The following is a 23,465-nucleotide window of genomic DNA, read 5'->3' as shown; positions in this document are numbered from 1 at the left end:
AGGATTTTGAGAAACACAACATAAGTAGGAACATAGACTTTGGCTCAAAAGTCATCTAAGAAAAGGAATCAAAGGGTTATATGGACCATTAGCAAAATAACTTTGAGTACATATCAAGTCTTCCTTTCGCTTAGATGAAAAGAAGTTTAAACAAAGTTCAAATGAAATTCTTTGGGACAAAAGAAGAGATCAATTGCACATTCTTATCAAAGAATCACCCATTATTTCATGAAATGGCTCTATTAAAGTTCAATTCACACTAGTTGCAAAGTATTAATTTACGTGTAGCTTCAGATCTGTTTCTATCCACGTAACTTACCTTGTGTCTCTACAGGTCTTGCAACTTGGCAGCTCTGAAACTGGGAGACTGTTTACAATCATTTCTCTTACCATGTTAGTCATATATATATACATCTGCCAAATTCAACCTTTTAAAAATTTCTGCTCACAAATAACAAGACTAAATAACTCCTCCAGACAAGTGACCTAGGTTCTGTATATGAAGGAAAGGAGTTATTTACTTATAAAAGTAACAAACACTAATCAAAACAAGTTTCAAAAGTCTCATTTCTGATACACAGCACTAACAAAAGATAAATTTTTACTATTCAAAAGATTCAGCTATGAGTGGCTAATTTTTTTTTTTTTTTCCTACAACCTCCAGGTCACACAAGGGTGGTTAAATTTTTAATGGTATTATCTGCAGTACCTAACATTTAAATGTTAAAACAATCAAAATTGAAGTGGCCATTATTTTTACCAAGCCAAGACGCCATAGCAATGTAAATCCAAAATACTGCAGAATTAGGTTTAGGAGTTGTGGCCAACATCAATGCAGGGTCTAAAAAAGGAAATGATGCTCTTGCCCTCATGAGCATCTTCATCTTCGGTAACAAAGAAGCTACTGGACAATTGCTAGAGGGGATGGTCAGAGCAGCCCTCTACATAGACACGAGTCTGACAAGTGCAAGGACCTTTCAAGCGTAGCTGAATGAGTTTGTTTCTTAGTTCATCCCAGCATCTCATTCTGAGATGATCTCACACAGGGGCTGGGCAAGTAAATGTGAATACATGAAATTTAGTATGTATGGAAGACAACAGAGGATGTTGGGGCCTCTGGTGCAAATTAGAATTACATGTGCCCTCTAAACAGTTGATACACTGCTCTAAAATATTGCTACTATTTGAAATTTCAGGCCCAATATTTCTAGATTATTTGATTTTTCAAAACTTTTCCAGGAATTCAGACTTTTCTGTGAAACTGCTCAGTTTTCTAATGTTGGCATAATTAAACCACCACCACCTTATGTGAACCAAACTCAACATATTTATCATGGCATCATTTAGCCTCCAGGCTGCCAGTTTGCCAACTAAGAACTAGTATAACATTATCATTTTTATAAAGTAGAACCCAAATGCCAGACACACTGGTTCTGCTGAGGTTTGACTCTGGGTCTCCAGATTCCCAGGCTGTTAGAATCTTTCTCCTTAAAACATACATGATATCATTTCTTAACTCTTGGCTCTGCAAGTGTACAGTGTTAAAACTTGATGAATAGTTTATTGAGTCATTACAGGGCAAAAATCTGCTATCTTACTTGACCACCCTACATGAGAATGATTACAAATTTATTTCCTGTTACAAGATATTCTAGCTCTGTATTATGGTGTTATCAAAAAAGACAGCAAAATATGTGTGAGTTCACAGTGTAATTTTTGAGAAATTAGTTCATTTACTAAACAGTATTTCTCACTCCCTCCCAGTGTCTGAATGGCATGCAGCAAAATGGAGAGCCTCAATAGGCAGCAGAATGAGATGTTGTGTGTCAGAGCTTGCCTTGTTTCCGAGAGATCAGAATCTTTATTGAAAGGGCTCCCTTTTTTGATTTCCGGATCAGACCCTGAGCAGTTGATAAAGGAGAATTACTTGGCCATTATCTGAAGTAGTTGTATTTCCACAAAGAGCTAGTGCTAAACAAGAGTTTATCTCTACAACAAGACTGATAGGATTCTTACAGATTATAATTCAATCAGACACCTGAAACAGGACATATATTGGCTAGTGGGATATATGCAAACCTGTCTTCCAGACACAGCAAAATAAATATCTGGGGAATATTTCATGTAGTCTGAATACAGGGAATAAATGTTAGAAAGTGTTGCTTTTAGTTGCTTTAGGCCGTGCCTCTATATAATTCATAATATTTTTATATAAACGTAATCCTAACAAAATGCCACTAGTCCAAAGAGTCAACTATCTATGACCTTTGCAATTATTTGATAAAACATTCCCAAAGCGCCTACTGCACTTTTCAAAATGTATTTCTTAGAGTTTACAGCACTCTTATTAGTAGCTAACAGGCCTTACTATCCTCTTTGAATATTGGGTAAACAGAGGAGTACAGATTAAAGGTGAAGTCAAACTAAATTTAAACATAAATCTTCAATCCTATTTAGAATATCAGCTTCTGATATCAGAACTATTTTTCATGACCAAAGGAGACGAGTGTAAGGTTTAAGGGCTTGATTCTGGAATCAGACAGCTTGGGGTTAGCTAGCACGCCGGCTTCATCACGGACTTGCTCTAAGACCTTGGATAAACTTCTGGACTCTCTGAGCCTAGTTTCCTCCATCTGCAGAGTAGAGATACTTAATTTGCAGAATGACTGCAAAGATCTAATAAGATAACATGACAAAGTAAACAAGCATAGTACTTGGCACATGGTAAGCAGGTGATAAATATTTCCTACCATTGTTCTTATTAACACAGAATGCCCCAAATTTAGAGAGTCAGAGGCCTGGGAATAAGGATGTACTGTTATATTCCATGACCGTGTTCCCACCAATATTGTAATCTGATATTAATTTCCTATTATGTTTCTGTCTTTCCTCTTCCTAATTGTTTCTTGATTTGTCACCACATAGAGCAACTAGGAAAAGAAATGATGCTCTTGCCCTCATGAGGCCTTCCATAGCTTTTATCTTCATCTTCGGTAACAAAGAAGCTACTGGACGATTGCTAGAAGGGATGGTCAGAGCAGCCCTCTGCATAGACACAAGTCTGACAAGTGCTAGGCCCTGTCCTTCAAACTTGGCAGAATGTAGGAGCTGTAACTTCCACATTTTGTCACCTGCAGTTAACTGCATTGAACTGAAGTGGGGTAAGCCAAATGTGACGGCAGAATCCATTACCATGGGGTCCAGTTTGGAAGCGCTCACTACTTACAGATCCCCCTTCGTCAAGTTCAGGAAGGAGATTCACTTACTAAAACAGTTCCTTAACTGGTTTCCTGTTTCTCTCCTTGACCCATCTGGTCTATTCGCAACCCAGCAAATGAAATGATCCCTTCAGTATGTGGGTCAGATCCCATCCCCCTCACTCTACCTTCAAAACCTTCCATGGCTCTCCCACCGAATGCAGAGTAAAAGCCAAGGTCTTTCCAATGGCCTGCAAAGGCCTGCATGAGCTGGCCCCAGGTTGCAGACTATTAATTTCTCAGAAAGATAGCAAGGGAGCTCTGGGGGTTCTTTTTATGAGGGTACTAATCCCATTTATAAGGGCTCCACCCTCATCACTGATCACCTCCCAAAGGCCTCACCTCCTAATACCATCACTTTGAAGTTTAGGATTTCAATATATGAATTTTGGGGACACACAAATGTTTAGTCCATAGCACATTGCAACCCTTACCTGCATTCCCCATTAATATTCTACCAGGCACTTACCAGTTTCCAGCATCTTCTGTAATTGTCTTATTTATTATGTTTATTGTTTGTAATCTACAGCAAGAATGCAAGCTGCATTAAAATAAGGACTTTCATAAATTTTGTTCACTGTTATATCCTGAGTGCTTGGAAGACTGCCTTGTGCCTAGCCAGTATATATATGTATATATACTAGCCATGTATATATATGATGATATGATATATATACACATATACATATATATGTATATACAGATGAATAAATGAATATATGGAGATATATGTTCATATATATATTATATATATGTTCATATATATATTATATATATATATGGAAGAATGAATGAATGGGGAATAAATAAATGAACACATATACATCAGGCTCTTGGTTCCCAGCAACAACAGCCATCTCCATGAGAAGAGCCATTGGTCAGGGTGAGAACTAGTGGGAAGTGACTCATTTCCAGAGTACAATACCTTCCATTAACACCATGCAGATGCCAGCAGGCGTGCTGCTTTCTCCAGGTACCTATCTGAAAATGGACTGAAGATTTTGCTCACTTTTTAACAAAAACTTCCAGGGTGCTTTCACAGAACTTCCAACCAAGCTAAAGTGTTATGTTTTAGGATGTCTGCAATCTGGTCCTGCATCATCCACTAATGAGTTTTGAGGCCCGGGGAAAGTCAATTAACTTCACTGGACCCAGCAAAGTCTATCATGACTAATTCTCCTTCCAGCTTAAAACATCTCAGTATCTGGAAAAAAGTGAAAAAGAGTCAAGCCCTATTGACCACCCCTCTCCTTCCCTCAATCAACGAGTTGTAAATAAACACCCCAACTACCCCAATTTTAATAATTCAACTTAACATGAAAACCAACTATCCTATCTGGCCCATCTCACAAAATGAAGGAAATTAATAGTTAGGTGTGGCTTATATAGAAATAGCTGTTCCAGCTCAGGTGATAAGCTGGGAGATGGTTCTAAAGTTATATTAATGCTTTTTTTTGAGACGCAGTCTCGCTGTGTTGCCCAGGCTGGAGTGCAGTGGCCGGATCTTGGCTCACTGCAAGCTCCGTCTCCCGGGTTCACGCCATTCTCCTGCCTCAGCCTCCCCAGTAGCTGGGACTACAGGCGCCCGCCACCTCGCCCGGCTAGTTTTTTTGTATTTTTTAGTAGAGACGGGGTTTCACCAGGTTAGCCAGGATGGTCTCGATCTCCTGACCTCGTGATCCGCCCGTCTCAGCCTCCCAAAGTGCTGGGATTACAGGCTTGAGCCACCGCGCCCGGCCAATGCTTTTTTAAAATTGAGAACCATAGCCCTGACCAAAGAAAACACCTTTCTACAGACAACTATAAAATAGTTATCATTCCTTGGCTATCATGAATAATGCTGCAATGAACACAGGAGCTCAGATGCCTCTTTGAGATACTGATTTTATTTCCTTTGGAAATATACCCAGAAGTGGGGTTTCTGGATCATAAGGTAGTTCTATTTCCAATTTATTCAGAAATCTCTATAGTATTTTCCATATGACTGTACCAACTTACATTTCCACCAACAGTATACAAGGGTCCCCTTCTCTCTACATCCTCACCAACAATATACAAATTATTTTTCTTTTTTTTTATTTTAATTTTTTTGGTACAGATGAGGTTTCATTATGTTGCCCACGCTAGTCTCAGACTCTTGGGCTCAAGCAATTCTCCCAGCCTTGCTCTCCCACAGTACTGGGATAATAGACATGAGCCAACATGCCCAGCCAAATTACAATTTTTATTTGTTGATTATATCTTAATACAACTGGGAGAAAAAAGTCAGGATACCAGTTTTCCTTGGGGTGGCAGTGATTGAGAGGGGAGCACAAGGGGGACTTCCAGGGTGCTCATAATGAACTGGCGGGATAATAGCTATCATTCTCTACCTGTCATCTGCTGCAGCTTCTGGCAATTCAGGGTCATTGCTAAAATGCTAAATTGTTGACAATGTAGAAGTCCTTTGGAAACACAAAGAAATCTTAACTCATGCCACCTCATCATATGCTGTTGAATCTGCAGGCCTCAGGGAAACTGAGCTCTCAAAAGTACCTGTTGCAACCAGGTTTTGTTCTAACAATATAATTTTCATTCATAAACCAATGATTTTGTCAGCATATTACCCAGTGCCTTCCAAATGCTGCAGAGGAAGGCAAAAGACACAATCCTTGCCCTCAGAGAGCAGACAGTTTTTTACAAGGAGCAAGGACCTCCCAGTGGTAGCAATAACAAAAGAGGCAGCAGAAAGGGTTCAGATGCTGAACTTAAGAGAAATTTCAGGTCAGGTACAGTGGCTTGCACCTGTAATCCCAGCACTTTGGGAGGCCAAGGCAGGAGAATCGCTTGAGACTGCGAGTTTGAGACCAGCCTGGGCAAGAAAGTGAGACAAAAAAGAAATAAATTAGCTGGGCATAGTGGCATGCACTTGTAGTCCGAGATACTCAGAAGGCTGAGGCAGCAGGATCGCTTGAGCTATGGTATTTAAGGCTACAGTGAGCTCTGACTGTGCCACCGCACTCCAGCCGGGAGGACAGAGCAAGACCCTGTCTCTAAAAGAAAATGTACTAAACAGAAAGATTAGAAAAAATAAAAAAAAAAAAAACCAACCCTAAAAAAAAAAAATGTTTTAAGATAAAATTTCAGAAAATACTTCCCTAAAAAAAAATATTAAAAAAAAAAAAAAAAAAAAAAAAAAAAAAAAAAAAAGCAGACGTAAAAAAGAAAAATGTTTTTAAAATAAAATTACTGAAATTACTACCTCAAAATAAATATTTTCAACACAATTAGTATACATTATATCAGATATCCCCACCATGTCACTACATGTGTATTTTTTCCACAAAAATGAAAACATACTATATCTAATTTATAACTTCTTCAAAAGGCTTTACAAAGTCCTATTTTATTTTATTTTATTATTTTTGTGTGTGTGTGTGAGACAGAGTCTCGCTCTGTCACACAGGCTGGAGTGCAGTGACGCTATCTCAGCTTACTGCCACTTCCGCCTCCCGAGTTCAAGCAATTCTCCTGCCTCAGCCTCTAGAGTAGCTGGAATTACAGGCACCCACCACCACACCCCACTAATTTTTTTGTATTTTCAGTAGAGACAGGGTTTCACCATGTTGGTCAGGCTGGTCTCAAACTCCTGACCTCAAGTGATCCATCTGTCTTGGCCTCCCAAAGTGCTGGGAATACAGGCATGAGCCACTGTACCCAGCCCCTACTACAATTGTTAATACTTCTCCATTTAGAAATGTGGAGCTACATCATTTTAATTGTCTGCACTCTCCCTTAAGTGACTCCCTATTGGTTAACTTCTACATACATCTTTATATGTAGTTACCTAAACAAGTGACTTTATTTAGGACACATTCCTGCCTGTGAAAATATGGAGTCAAAAGTAAGGTGCTGGCTTTGGAAGGGGTGTGTGTGTGTGTGTGTGTGTGTGTATGCCAACTGCCCTTGAGTTAATAAGCTGGACCAGTGTTCATTCCATGAGCAGTGGGTATGAGTGTCCATCCCGGGCATTATAATTAAAAAAAAATCTTTGCCAATCTACTAGGCAAGAAATGGTATCTGTTGTTTTCTTGTGGATTTGCATTGTTAGCAAGAATAGCCTTTTAATAACACCTTTATTGATAATTGATATTGCTTACTTTTTTGGTGGTAACATTTTCCTTAATCTTGCTATTAGTAATTTCATGTTTTCCTATTGATTTATAAAATGCTTCATCTCTGAAGGCTACTAAACTCTTTGCTCATTATATATAAAGTGAACATTTTTACTCAGTTATTTGCATTTTTACTTTACGTTTTTTTGTTAAGAAGACATTTAAAATATGTATATAGTCAAGTCCATCAAAATTCTATTTTATGGTGTATCCCTTTGTTGTCATATATCTCTCTTTAGTACTACACAGTCACATTTATTTTCTCCCACTGCTTTTGTATGTTTAATATTCATATTTACATCTATTATACATTTAGAGGCCTCAATGAAAACCTACTGTAACTTTTTTAGAATCACATAAACTATATAAAATGTGTTTACCCCCAAATAATTTTTCTTTTAAATTTGGAGATGAGTCTCATGGAAAAAAATAATCCCAATGGTTCATTTCCAAAGATTGAGTACTCATATTAAATGACATGAAAATCTTGTTAGTTTTATGAGCTAATGTTTTTATATCTTTTTTTGGTCACTGATTGTATTCACTGTCTATATTCTGTCTTCTTCACTGCACTGGAAATGTCTGATGCATTAAAATAGTTACTTCTACCCAAGGCTGAGTACTTTGGGAATTCTCCATGAAATAGCCATTACCGGATCCACACAGCTCAGCACAGTATTTGGCATATAGTAGGCTCTTGCTAATTCAGTAAATTTTTTGTGTTAGGCACATACAAAACCTCTGGAAAATGAGCAAGACGGTAAGGGGTTAAAAAGGTATTTTTAGAAGTATTAATATAACAACGACAGGTGGGATGAACAGAAATTGAGAGAGAGGAAGAGGGGAAGGAGGGACGGAAGGATGGAAGGTAGAGGGAAGAAGAAAGAGGGAAAGAAAAGTAGATCAACATATAGGAGGCCACTGTAAAGTCCAGGCTTCCACTGAATGGGCCTATACTAGGGAGGTGATAATGAAATTGGCAAGGGAAGGTCAAACCAATACAGCATTATAATCTTGCTGAAGGACTAAGTGAATAAAAGTTCCAAGGACAGAAACCAGGAAGGTCAGAAAAAGACAGTCTGGGCTTGGCAGAGCAGCGATAGGGTTTGGTATCAAACACAGTAAACTCGTTGGTGGGACAGCCAATTAGAGCTACCTCTTAGACTGTCAAAGATAAAGGACTGCGGCACATAGCTAAGTGGACTAGGGGAACCATGAAAGGAAAATAACCTTTGCAGAGTCCCTACTTGGTACCAGACACTATATTAGCTATTTTACCTACGGAGTTAAAGTTTATGTTTCAGAGTCACCCACACCTCAGTGACAGACAGAGAATCACATAGAGCTTGGTTAGATCCTAGCTCCATCCCTGCTAGCTATGTAGACGTTGGAACAGTTTACTCATTTTTTCTGTAAACCTTAGTTTCATCATTCAAGAAATTAGGGAAATAATAATACCTAATTCAAAGAAGCAAAATAAATGATACAATTCATAAACTGTAAATAACATGGTGCCTAAAATAAAAACGCAATAAAAGTTTGTCAATTAGTGAAAAAAACAAAACAGAAACAAAACAGAGAACTCAACAATTGGCTTTGGGGATGGTCCACATTAAGGGATAGAAGGAATTTTTAGAGATACTGAAAAGATAGGTATTCAAGGGAATGGGAGAAAATCCTGAAAACAATATGTTATGGACATCATGGGGGCTAAGGGTTAAAGAAGGAGTTAATCAAATTTAGTCATGAGGATAGAAAAATGAACCATTTGGCCCTGTTTGTTCTTCATGTAAATAAAGCAAATTTGGACAGTACTACATACCCAAAGTTGGTCATCCATGCCTGGTGGGTTCTTTTTGATAAAAGCACCATAGTATGTAGCAATATTCCGGTGATGAGAATATTTCTTCAACATGTTAATTTCTTGTTTGATTTCTTCCTCTTCATCCTGTATGAGAACAATATAAAAATTCTGTCATGAAAATCTATTGTTGTTAGTAGGATTCTGTTCTTCAACACCATCTAAATTCTTTCTTAAGGTTTTTCTTCCTTGGTGACAAATAAGCATAATTATTACATATGAGGGCAAAGAACAATTCTAAAACATAACACATTGGCTGTCTAAGAGAGTCTTCTGTTTCTACAACAAACAGGCATAGCACGGTCTCTTGGAAAACAAAACAAAAACACTCCAAACAATCGCTCACCTCTTCACCTAGAAGAGATCAAGGTAGAAAGACTACTGAGATAAAATTCACTGTGGGCCTCTGGGAACTACATACATCAAGTAGCCATTACTGATCCTATCTGGTATAAGAAAGATTGAGAAAAGTAAAAGATATTAAAACCATGGGCTTTCAGATTTAAATTTTGTTAGGTTCATTTTCTTTGAAGGCTCCTTTCATTGAAGTACCTGACTGAAGATAATGAAAGTCAGATGGGAAAGGGAGCAAAGGTAAGTTCTCTAGATCTAAGGAAGTTCTCAAAGCAGGAGTACCCAGCTCACCTTCAGGAAACTCAGCTTAGAAAGAAAGGGGGAAAGGTGGTGGTGCTGAGGATGTAAAAAGAGACAACTCTGTTACAGAGTTAGTTTCTTAACATTCAGGTTTCATTCATTGTGAATTTTGATTTGGAATCCACCAACCCGGACCCTTTTCAGAGGTCCTGGCAGTGCTGGTGGAGATGGTGTGACCTCCCATAATTTTATTTTCTTGATGTTTATACATTGGTTGGACTGCAGAAGTGTGTTTTATTGTTGAGGTTGGGGGAGAAAGTTTCTACCTCAGGATAATTTTTTTAGATGCAGCAGTAAGCTATGACTGTTCCTGTGTGTAAGATGTGACATTGCCATGACCTGGAAAACTACCCATGGTGTCCCCTGTCTGTACCCTCCTCCACTCGCTGCACTGCCTCCTTCCAGTGTCTCTGCATTACTGGGACTTCCTGCAGTCTCTCATGTGCTGTCTTCTTTCCCCGGCCTCTTCTTCACATAATCTCTACTCACCATTCCTGATTGAGTTTAATCGACATTCACCAGGGATCTCTTCCTTAATTCTCTCAGGCAATGTCAAGTCTCCCCACTGCATCTGGTCATAGCCCCGACACTCCTTCACATACCGGCTGCATTTGTTGACATTGGTATGGAGGTATGTCCCATGATTGCCCCATTATTCGACTCTCTTCTCTATATATTGTAAGCTGTCCTCTCCAGATCTTCAGATCTCAGTTCGAAAGTTCCTTCCCCAGCAAAGTTCCCTGATCTGCCCAATTTGGTTCTAGCCCCATGAATCATCATGTATCTTTTCCTTTGTAGCACCTATCAGAATTGCCACCCACATTTATCATTTGATTAAGGTCTCTTCTCCTTATCAGTATGTAAGAACCGTAAACTCAGGAATCCTGCCTGTTTTGTTCTCTACAACATCCCTAGCACCAAGCAAAGTGCCTATGAATAAATGCAACTAAAAGAACAAATAACTGCAAAGAGCCCAATGCCTAGAGCAGCATTAGTTGATGTCAGAAGGAACAGGTAAGAATAGAGTAAGGAGAGTAGTGAAGTGCTGACATTTGCTGACCATGCTTACTTACTAAAATAAGCTTTAGGAAAAAACGAAGGGGATTTGCAAACCTAGGAGAAGTAAAGCATGTTACATATCACATGGCTTAACTAAGCTGAAGACTAGGTAATCTCAAAATAGCATATATGCTTGGGATGCTGAGCTAAGGAGAAGCATGTGGCCACAACAGCGGGGAAGGGAGTCAAGGGGCGAGACAGGGGAAGGCACACTGCTGACCACCTATTCTTCTCAGCAGCTATCAGAAATCCCCCACGCCTTCACTGCAGGTCATGGAGAGAATGACCTTCGCCGGCCTTCAACTTGTTGAAGGGCCCCTACAGCGCACCTCCAATGTCTTACTACGGTGCACAGTAGCTATTTTAAACTTGCTGTATGGGGCCAAATAATTGTGGATGAATGTAGGATGTGAGCAGATGTACTCTGGGGAAGCCTAAATAGAAAAAGGGAGAAAAACGACCTGAGGGTTTCTGTGGGCAGCACAGCATCGACAGCTGCTTCCATTAAAAAGGCAACTACGTGAGGTAATAAAAGACACGGATCACTTTCCAACTGCAGCCTGTCAATCTTAGCATCAGTCATTCTTAGTGAGAAATCAGCCTGCTTCTACAAGTATTTACCGCTTGCCTCCTGGGTTCTTAGCAGGATAGTGGGTAATGTGGGAAAGACAGAGGAGCGGGGGACTGCCTATAAAAAGCTCACCATGTCATTAAGAAAATAAGAGCTTATAAAACAGTTAAATAATAGCAGAAGAACTATGTAATTAAATCCAAAATAAATAGTACTGGAGGTCAGAATAAAGTCAGTCATTCTCCATCATTTTTCAAAGGTAAACTGAGGCAATATGACAATAAGGACAGCATATGTACTGAGTCTGGGATCAGAAAGATGAGGGTGGGCAGATGGGGTGCATGTTCAGTTTGGGTACCATTCCTTTCTGGCTGCAGGACCCCAAGAAAGTCACCTACCTTTTTGGACCCTAAGTTTTCTCATTTACAATGAGATAAAGATATTTAAGTCCCAGTATTTTGTGGTAATTAGATAAAGGATGTGTGTTATCAAGTGTACTATGAAGTAAATGTTATTACTAATCTACGTAACCAAAAAATAAATAAATAAAAGGGCAGGAAGGCCAAAATGTAAATCACTTGAATTTTAGGTTTAAATTGCACTGTTTCCAAACACACTTATGGAACCACTGTAAGTCATGGTTAGGTAGTTCTAAAACATAAATCCTTGATCTTATGCAACCTTTTAAGTGAGCATGCAATTTAGCAGGCCTTACAAGGGCTACTGTTTATCCAGATTTTTAGTCTAGGGCACAGATGGCAGTAAGTTATTCAGTGAAACAGGAAGGAAGACCCTTACTAGTGACAAGAACTCATTTAACCATGCCGCAAAGACTTCAGCCTCTCACAATATGACCCACCAAGGGAGATGAGTTACAATGCTTTCCAAAAACACAAAGAGAGCAAGGGAGGCTAGAATTAAACTAAAAAGTTATAAGGGAGGAATATCCTATATTTTGTAAATGTACAAGGATCAAGCCCTCTGATAAACTAATGATCACTGGGCAATAATGAAAAATAAAGTAGTGGTACCAAATTATCACACATTTAAAAGAGTAACTTCAATAAGCCAAGTCTGGTACTGTAGGAAGAAGCATTACTTAAATCAGAAGACTTCCAAATCCAGTCATATTCATTATGCTAACCTCAGCCATGGCATTTAAACTCTCCAAATGTCAGTCATTTTCAGCTATAAATAGGAATAAGAATACCTATGTAAGCCACTTCTCAAGGTTTAGAAATGATTAAGTGCTTATTTAAATGTAGCTTTAGTATTAATATAAATAAGATAATATTATTTCTCAAGATCACAGGATCTACTTATTGCTTAGTGTTTGTGGTAGACTGAAAAAGAAAATGGCCATGATATGTGTCCTACCTGCATCAAGAGGTGAAGTCCATTTCTCTTCTCCTTGAACCTGGGCTTGGCCACATTACTTGCTTTGGTCAAGGGGACATTAGCAAATGGGATGCAGCAGAGGCCCGAAAAGCACTTGTGCCTTGAGACTGGCCCTCTCCTACAGCTTGCCAGAGAACCCTTCAGCCCCCATGTGAGAAACCAGGATTGGCCTTCCAGAAGATGAGAAACCATCGGAAGATAGGCAGTTTTCAAACCCAAGGAAATAGATAATTCCAGTTAATGCTTTTAAGCCACTGACCACCTCTGATGGCAACATGACATCACCATGTGGTCATAAAATATAGCCAAAGCCAAACCTTCATGTCATGTTTACTGTGTACCAGCAGCTATGTATGAACTATCTTACTGAGCACTCAGAACAGCTATGAAGCTGGATCCTATTTTACAAATGAGTAAAATGAGTCTCAGAGAAGTTAAGTAACTTTCCCAAGTTCACTCATATTTTAAACATTAAACCTCAGATTCAAGACCAGATTTGTCTGACTCTAAAGCCAGTATTCATAATTCGATACAGAAAACCACTAGTCAAACAAAGGGCAATTATCCACGGTGACCAAAACCAAAGCTATTAATCAGAAGAGTTTAAGAGCATCTTAAGCCAGGGTGGAAGAGAACCCTGACTTTGGTCTTCCAATTAAAGGAGCTTGTTAGCATACAATAATATTTGCTTATGATTGATTTCGAGGAATAAAGAAGGGATTTTAAGTTGCAGATTGATTACACAGGGGAATACACTTTAAGTACCTATGATATGCTAGGATTTAAAAATGGAATAAAAAATGTATTATTAGTTATATGCTCTGTAATAAAGTCTGCCTAACATTTAACTCTGTGGCACAGGAATAAAACTATGCAATTCCTACAGCAAGTCCAAGAGACTGGTCAGGATGAAGTCTAGAGAGAAGTATAAGGTGTACAGATTCATAAATGACACCATCCCATAGATGGGCGAACACTAGCTAGAGAACCATCTCTGCTCCCGCTCATCTGCACGGCTTTCACAGCAGCTGTTGCCATTAAGCAGGTGTTTGTGTTATCTGTCATTCTCACCTTCAGCATTGACTGAATGTGGCAAAAAGTAGGAGACAATTTATCATTAAAGGACCACAGGCTACAAGAATTTGAAGGGATCATCACTATGATCTAGAATGTGGTTTTAAAAAAGCTTCTAAAATAATTTGAAATAGTGAAATCCCTACCTGCAATATAAGTTTTTTTCAGGATGCAAATATATAGCTGACAAAAACTAAATTTTTAAAATCCGTAAACATTTATTTAACTATGCAATATCTACTTATACAATTAGTCAATGACAACAAAGAAGTGTGAATACAAAATTAGAAAGAAATTTAAAGCTACACATCAGCTCCAATATCTTATTAATTTTCATTTTTCTTTCAGTTCTATAGGATGGAGAAAAATCTTCATTTTCTAAGATAAATAATTGAAATAGTTAAGAGCATGCCTTGAAATTTTAGTAGGATCTTCACAATCAATGCCACTCTGCACATGAATAGGGTAACCTAGCAGCACAAATTAAGAAGCTGGCATTTTTCCGGTGTGTTCAAAGTTGGTGTATAACATACAGTTTGAGGTCTGCTTTTTAAATCACAGTTTATTATATGTTAAAATATGTTTAAAATTAAATGAGAATTAAGCATGTAAATCACCTAAAATTATCTCAGGGTCAAGTTACGCACCTTTGGGTCTGTTTCCTTAACTCTGTTACATCTAACAGATTGTAATAAATTAGATTGTAATAGATAATTACAATAGATTGCAAAAAATAATTAGATGTAATAAATCTATTACATCTAATAGATTTAAGGAAACAGGCCCAGAGTGGTCCAACGAGTTGTCTAAGTCCCTATCTCTTCATTGTAGCATTGACAGGACTTTACCAGGACATTCCGCAGGCAGCACCTGAATTTGCTGTATATATTAATTCTAAGTTAAAATAATTCATTCAAGAATGATTTACTCAACCCAGCAAACCCATTACTAGGTATATATCCAAAAGAAAACAAATTGTTCTGCCAAAAAAATACTTGCACTCACATGTTCACTGCAGCACTATTCACAATAGCAAAGACATGGAATCAACCTTCGTGCCCATCAATGGGGGACTGGGTAAAGAAAATATGGTATGCGTACACCATGCAATACTATGCAGCCATAAAAATGAATGGAATCATGTCCTTTTCAGTAACATGGTTGAGCTACAGGCTATTATCCTAAGCAAATTAATGCAAAAACAGAAAACCAAATCCTGCATGTTCTCACTTATGAATGGGAGCTAAGCATTGGGTACGGATGGCCATAAAGATGATAACAATAGACACTGGGGACTACTAGAGTGGGGAGGGAGGTGGACAAGATTTAAAACTGACTGTTGGGTACTATGGTCAGTACCTGGGTGACAAAGTCATTTGTCACAAACCTCAACATCACACCTGTCAAGCATCAAACCTACACATGTACCTCCTGAATCTAAAATAACAGTTGAAAAAAAAAATGTAAAGAACAAAAAAGAATTATTTACTAAGTGCCTACTATATTCTAGTCATAATGCTAAATGCCAATAATATAATCACACTACAATAGGCATAACAGATTCAAGTTCTGCCACAATGAAGCTTACTACAGTTTAGTGGAAGACACAGATATGAATCAAAGAATGACAGTTATACGCAAAATTACTACCATGAGAAGTATCTGGTAGCTGATCTAATTAACATCAAGAAACCTAAGTTTGAGCTGAGTTCTTAAGGCTAGGTGAAAGTTACCCAGTTGGGAAGAGAAAAAGAGAAAATGTGATGTAGTGTGATTGGGACAGAAACATTTTCCTGGCAGAGAAAGTGTTTGCCAAGGTCATGTGGCTGGAGAGAGGGTAGCATGTTGTCTACTTTGGAGGCTTTTGGTGTTATAAACAGAAAAATAAAAATTGTCTGCAAAAGACCTGGTAATAATAACAACAATATGCACTGAATACCGTGTTCTACATATTGTTCTGAAACCCTTTATAAATAATGATTAATATATTTACATCTCACACTAACTTTGTGAGAGAAGTGGCATTATCCACATTTATAGATGTAGAATAAGGAGGTCAAGCAATGTGTCCACGATCTGAGAGCTATGAAGTGTCCACAAGACTGACATTGTGCAGAGCTTTTCTTTGCCAGTAGGCTAAGACCTGCTTTCTCTTACAATGAAGTGGAGTCCTTTACAGCAGTAGATAACAAAAGGCTGGTGTACATCTTTCTTATACCCAAGCCTGCACTGAGGCATGACTCCCAAGAAAACCACGAATTAACAAAAAGACCCAAACTCAAGTAACACAGAAGTAAACACGTTTTAAACCTTGCAATAATGTCATTCATGTGGCTAAAGTCTACCATAAATGGTGTGGCTTACATCTTCAAGGATCCTAGACTTACAACTCAGGTAACAGCCCACAGGAATTGGAATGAGTTTTTTTTTTTTTTTTTCCTGATAGTATAAACAGTGTAATTTATAATGGCCCTCCTTTTGGCTTTGTTTATTGGGAAAAATAAACAGCAAGTTCTCTGTGGCCTGTAATTTCAATCTGCTTTTCCTTCAACTGGCTTTCTAATCTTAATATTGTTTTATATTTATTTTACATAAATATGCATTATACTCCACATGTTTTACATTATATATACTATATATGCATTATATATTATATAAGTATATTATATGTATACCATTANACGAGTTGTCTAAGTCCCTATCTCTTCATTGTAGCATTGACAGGACTTTACCAGGACATTCCGCAGGCAGCACCTGAATTTGCTGTATATATTAATTCTAAGTTAAAATAATTCATTCAAGAATGATTTACTCAACCCAGCAAACCCATTATTAAATTATATATTATTATTATAATTATTACATTATATATATTATATGTAATGCTATATATATAATTTTATATATAATGATATACATATAATACACATACATAATACATAATGTAGCACCTACTAGGTGCCAGTGCCGGTGCCGGGTTCGACCTTAGCACACTCTGCATGGGGTGCAAAGATGGATAATGCACAGTTCCTGTCCCTGGTCTTGAAAGCTTATTGAAGTCAGCAGGTTTCAAATGAGAAAGAACTTTTAATGAAGGAAAAATAAAAGTGAGTGAAGGATATGAACAGACACTTCTCAAAAGAAGACATTTATGCAACCAACAGACATATGAATAAATGCTCATCATCACTGGTCATTAGAGAAATGCACATCAAAACCACAATGAGATACCATCTCACACCAGTTAGAATGGCAATCATTAAAAAGTTGGGAAACGATAGATGCTGGAGAGGATGTGGAGAAACAGGAATGCTTTTACACTGTTGGTGGGAGTGTAAATTAGTTTGACCATTGTGGAAGACAGTGTGGCAATTCCTCAAGGATCTAGAACTAGAAATACCATTTGACTCAGCAATCCCATTACTGGGTATATACCCAAAAGATTATAAATCATTCTACTGTAAAGATACATGCACACATATGTTTACTGTGGCACTGTTCACAATAGCAAAAACTTGGAACCAACTCAAATGCTCATCAGTGATAGACTGGATTAAGAAAATGTGGCACATATACACCATGGAATACTACACGGCCATAAAAAAGATGAGTTCATGTCCTTTGCAGGGACATGGATGAAGCTGGAAACCATCACTCTCAGCAAACTAAAACAGGAACAGAAAACCAAACACTGCATGTTCTCACTCATAAGTGGGAGTTGAACAATGAGAACACATGGACACAGGGAGGGGAATATCACACAATGGGGCCTGTCAGGGGGTGGGGGGCAAGGGGAGAGAGAGCATTAGGAGAAACACCTAATGTCGATGACGGGTTGATGGGTGCAGCGAACCACCATGGCACGTGTATACTTATGTAACAAACCTGCACATTCTGCACATACACCCCAGAACTTAAAGTATAACGAAAAATAAATAAATAAAAATAAAAGCTGAACTGCCCAAGTCATTAAACAGAAATCCAAAATACTGATGAGGAAGTCAAGTCAAAGAAGAAAAACAGAGCTCAACAAGAGAGGACCTGGTAAAGTCAAAAGAGGGGAATAAATATGAGGTGGGAAGTGTTGACAGCACAAAGGAAAGGATGGACTTGCAGAAGGAGACCTTGTATTCCACTGCTTGGGAACTTGGTTGGAAATCAGGCTTTGAACAGCCCAGTCAGTGATTCCAAGCACCCCAGTTTCTGTGTGCCAATTTTTTCATCTACAGGCATCTCCACCCCACTAGGGGGCTAAAGGAATTAATTATAATTTTGATCAAATGCTTTGAGGTACACAAGTAAAAGGAACAGTGAATACAAACTATTATGATGTAAAAAATATTTTTAAAAACTATTGCTCACGTTCATTAGTTTGGAGGTATAGACAGTAGCCCCCAGGCCTATTTTTTTGCTCTTAAGCAATGTATCTAACATGTGAGCATACACATATGAGAAGCCCAACACCCAGGCCATACACACAGCATGCATGAACATGTGCAGAGACCCAGGCACACATAAGCCACCAAAAGGGGTCTAATCTGTATGCAAGAAGAGGACAGATGCTAAAGTGTGCATGGAGTGGGCAGCTCGGTTGTTCATTTTTAGAACCCTAGAAGCTTTCCAAGTTCTACATGCTGTATAGCATACAGAATTGAAGCACTGAAAATAGCACAAAAGGTGGAGGGTATTATGAAGACAAAAAAGCCATTTGTTTATCTTTTCTCTGTTAAAAGTTTTGACCATGTGCTTGATCAGACTGTTCTGTCTGCTAAAGACACCTACATAAATGGCTCCAAAGTAAAAGTCCCAAAGAACTGTCCAGAGGGCCTCTGTGGCAAAGGAGCCTCAGATGGGAATCCCTAAGCTTTGCTGACATCACCTGAAGGTCAAGCTCCCCAGTCTGGAGGTGCACCTCCCCTACCCCTTCACTTGGCTAACCAAGGTCTTCTCATCCTGTAGATCTCACACAGCTGTCACTTTCTCAGAAATCATTTATTGGCCACTCAGCTAGGTCAGTTTCTTCTTAAATTCTCTCTTCATACTCTGTATACTGCTTGGAAGCTAATCAGAATTGTGACTGCTGTTGTTTAACCACTAAATGTCTTGTACTGAAATATAAGATTCCAGAAGGTAGTGCCCATGTCTGCCTTGTTCACTGGATGACTCTGTAGCATGGTGCATTCATTCATTCTCAAGTAAATGAATGAATTAAATCTTGTGATTTCAGCCTTCAGCCTCTGGAATCTAGCTTCACTTTCTTTCCTGGATCCTGCTCTAGTAAGCCATTTTTTCAGCTACATACTATTCAGGGTAAGGCTAACAACTCCGTAACTGAGGTGGTAAAGATAGGGTGAGTGCGGCCGGGCGTGGTGGCTCAAGCCTGTAATCCCAGCACTTTGGGAGGCCGGGACGGGCGGATCATGAGGTCAGGAGATCGAGACCATCCTGGCTAATATGGTGAAACCCTGTCTCTACTAAAAAAAATACAAAAAACTAGCCGGGCGAGGTGGCGGGCGCCTGTAGTCCCAGCTACTCGGGAGGCTGAGGCAGGAGAATGGCGTAAACCCAGGAGGCGGAGCTTGCAGTGAGCTGAGATCCGGCCACTGCACTCCAGCCTGGGCGACACAGCAAGACTCCATCTCCAAAAAAAAAAAAAAAAAAAAAAAAAGGGTGAGTGCAAACTATTTACCCATATCAGCAATTAACTAACACAAGTTGGCATGCAGTTCACAGATCAGGCTGTCATCAAAATACACAACTAGAGGATTTTAATGCACACTAAAATCTTTTCATTCCTATTGCCTGTCTTATTCAGTGATTCAATGTACCTTACTGGCACTAACCATTAAAATCATGTATTGAGGACCTATTATGTGTCAGGTACAAGATATTATATCCCATTTAAGTCCCAAAACAAGCTTGCAACATTAACCAATAAGAAAACTGTGGCTCAGAAAAGTTAAGATTTGCCCAAGGTCACTATCAGTAAGAAGATGAGTGGAACATAAGCCCAGCTCTCTCTGAATCTGAAGGCCATGCTCTGGCAATACTCTCCCATTTCTCATCCTATAGTAAGATGTCTGTAGAGAGTGTGCGTATGCCCCGACTGGCTCGACTTGAATTCCATCCCTGCCATTTACTATCTGTGGGGCTCGGGCAAGAGTCTTGGGCTCCCTGCTGTCAATTCCTTTGTAAAACAGATATAACAGCAATACTCTCCTAATGGACGTTGTTTTAAGGATTAAATTAATTTATACATGTTAAGTACTAAGAACAATGCTTGGCACATAATAAGCAATCAGTATTAGCCCCTTTTTGGCCTGTGCCTATTGTCATTATTGTTATTAACAATACTATTATGTGCATACTATTAATTATGCCACTGAACTGCCTCCCTTTGGGATGAAAGAACCAAATGTACTCGGAACAATGTGTCCCCCTTACTCTTCCAAACAACCCAAGATGAAAAGATTTTTCTTTTCTTTCTGTGCAATTTCAGCAAGCATTCACTGAACCCTTTTAATGATGAGCAAAGCAGTCTACTACTGGGAGAAGACCACTTCCTTACTCTTCAGAAAGAGATGGAGGCGGGTCAGAAGCTTCACCTACAGAAATTCAGTAAGACAGAAATAGGAATTCAGGGAAGCAGGGCTTAGCATGGATCCTCCTAGTAGGCAATCCTACCGTGTTACTCTCCTGTTCAACTTCTGGCTCTTGCATTGGCTCTAGTAGTAGTTTGAGGAAAGGAGTCAGGACTTACGGTCTCCCACCCTTGGTTTAAAAAAAAAAAGAAAAGCAAGTCTCCTTACATTTCTTTTATATATTGGGTTTTTCCCTAAGACTATTTGATCAAAGTATTCTACTGAGAAAACTGAAAATTAAAAACGTTGTAAACTCCTTGTCACAGTATTCAGTTCCTTCATGACCTGGCCCCTCCTAACGTGTCTAGATTCATCTTGTATCAACCCCTTCTTGGCACTTCTAACCTCGAAACTAAGCTATGTGCAGTTTCCAGAACATGCCCTCTCAGCCTCATGCTTTGGCACCGGCTGTATTCTTGGCCGGAACGTCCTCACCTGATTGTCCTCCTGGGCTTCCTCAGTGAGGACTGTCTCCTCACAGTCCTATCAAAGTTTACAAGTAACATTATTTACAAATTCTACAACCTTGTTATAAAGTGTATAACCTTTATTTATAAATATTTAGGGCAAGGTTGTGTTACTGTGAACAGGCAAAAGACCATTTTTTTCATCTTTAAATTTCCAGTGCCTATCATAAAGTAGATTTTAGTAAGTGTTTGTTGAATAAATCAATGAAAAAAGAATCACATGAAATTAAACACTACATGAATTGAAGACTGAAAACAATGTGGTTAAGAAGACAGACTTAAAGGATGGGGTTACACTGCTCAGGCTGAAATATTCACTCCTTCCTTTGGCAGCCATGTTACATTGAGCAAGATACTTAAAATGCCTGGCTTTCACATCTCTAAAATGGGGCTAATCATGGAACCTGCTTGGTTAGTTGCTGAGAGGATCAAATGAATTAATATATAGAAAGTATTTTAAAGAGTTCTGGCACATAGTAATCACTCATTTAGTGCTAGCTACCATTATTATTCTTTTTGATATGAATATAAAAAATGTAACTAGAGAAAGTTTACTTAAGGATCAAATCACTTTTGAACACACTCACTATAATGTATGATATTATGGTCATAGAATTCTCCTGTTTTTGTCCACCCAGCATCTTTTCCACCCTTTTCTATAATAACTCTCAGGTTTTACTTTGAGAAATCAACTCTCTCCAACTCTCAGTCCCTGCGGTAGGTTGCAGAGCCAGGCATCCAGCCCAGGCGTGGACTGGAGAGTCAGGAATTGGCTCAGGGATGGGGACATGGTCCAAGCTGGACCACTGATACTCAGACTGGCACCTTTGCAGGGACTAATGGCAATGGGGTAGTGAAAACATGAGCCTGCAGCTGCTGTTGGGACGAAAGCAGAGCCCACAGATGGAGAGAGACAAAATCCTGATCATGTTAGGTGACTCTCTGCATCCTGCTGAGGTTTTTGTTGTTTTAATTCATACAAGCTGGTAAATTCCCTTTTCAGCTTCATTCAGTTTAGGTGGAGATTTGGTACTACAACCTCAAATGTCCTGAGTAATCACAACCAGTCATTGTAAAGGGAAAAGCTTACAATATTTCATTAAAGCTTACAAATTTCATTAAGTCTTATATGCACCTCAGGGTGTCATTGTAAAGGGACTACTTTACACTTAGGAATCCCCAAATGAAAATGGGGATTATTTACAGGGTTATCAAAAAATAAAATAAAATAAAATAAAATAGCTCCTTCACACTTGGTGGCCAAAAAGAAGTAAATACAAGACCTTAGAAAAGTGGTACTCTCATTTTGATGTGTGTGACACTCCGAAGAGTTTATAGAAAAGGCAGATTTTGAGGCTGCGCCAGAAATCCTGAGGCAGGCCCAGGAATCTGCATTTCTCATGTGTACCTTAGGGGTGGTGACTGCCCACTGATGCTGATGGTCCACTTTGAGAAACACTACCTGGGAGGGTCTAGCTCCTCCTAGATGCCATAGGTCAATCTAGAGTGCAAAAATCCAGCTGAGAGGTAAACCCCAGACTGTGACAAAATGGGGGAAATTTCCATACTGATTTCATGAACTTAAGTTCTTCAAGGCCTACTCTGAGTTTAAGCACGAATTCTGAAGCAAATGTTGGCAAATTTGGAAGTGTTTCAGCTCTAAAAATGGAAGGATATAAGCATTATATCCAGTTCTCTCAATGGCTATTTTATATAAAAAAGGAAGTGATACAGAATAAAAACAATAATTTAAAAATGGATTTTAAGCTTGTGGCTTTATCAGTTTCATAACAATAAACTATAGTAACTTTGTAGTAGGTCATAGCATACAATTAACAAAGACGACCTTTGAGAATTGACTTCAGTTTTTAACAGAGCAGCCATAATGAGTACAATTATAATAATTGGTAAGAAGCTTTTATAGCATTCTGTAATACACAAAAGACAACATGGCAAAATAGAATAGATTGTTTTCTAAAGGCACCACATGAGTTTCACAAAGGAAATCTTATGTTGACTGTGATGTGTAAGGGGGTGATACAAAAGTCACTTGATGCCACATCGGACACCACAAAAATAAGAAAACCATTTCCTGATGTGTATCCACGTTTGCCTTTGTTAAAAGTCAGTGGTTAAATAATCATCAATGATGTGACTGAATCACAGAAACTATCTAGCCCTCCTCAATAGGAGTTCCCCAAGATAATTAAGCCTAAATACTATAAAGCATCCACTCTATGTAATGGATTGACACTTCTTTGCATGTAAAATGGCCTTACCTCTGTACTCTCCTTGGGAAAATTGAGAAGACAGTCTCTCAAGTCATCTT

General features: G+C 38.7%; 1 protein-coding gene across 5 annotated transcripts in view; it reads right to left on the bottom strand.

Annotated features, from left to right (window-relative positions):
• The window catches only part of TNIK (TRAF2 and NCK interacting kinase), a 413,250-nt gene that overhangs the window by 144,939 nt on the left and 244,846 nt on the right, over positions 1 to 23,465 (bottom strand). For all 5 annotated transcript variants that reach the window (XM_017851566.1, XM_017851567.1, XM_017851569.1 and 2 more), the window contains one exon: positions 9,234 to 9,359. In XM_017851566.1, the coding sequence (XP_017707055.1) occupies positions 9,234 to 9,359 (126 nt within the window). The remainder of the gene's footprint in view (positions 1 to 9,233; positions 9,360 to 23,465) is intronic.

Source organism: Rhinopithecus bieti, unplaced genomic scaffold (genome assembly GCF_001698545.2).
Source record: "Rhinopithecus bieti isolate Rb0 unplaced genomic scaffold, ASM169854v2 scaffold_33903, whole genome shotgun sequence".
Lineage (NCBI taxonomy): Eukaryota > Metazoa > Chordata > Mammalia > Primates > Cercopithecidae > Rhinopithecus > Rhinopithecus bieti.
Note: the sequence above shows the minus strand (reverse complement) of the source record. Positions and strands in the feature narration are given on the sequence as shown.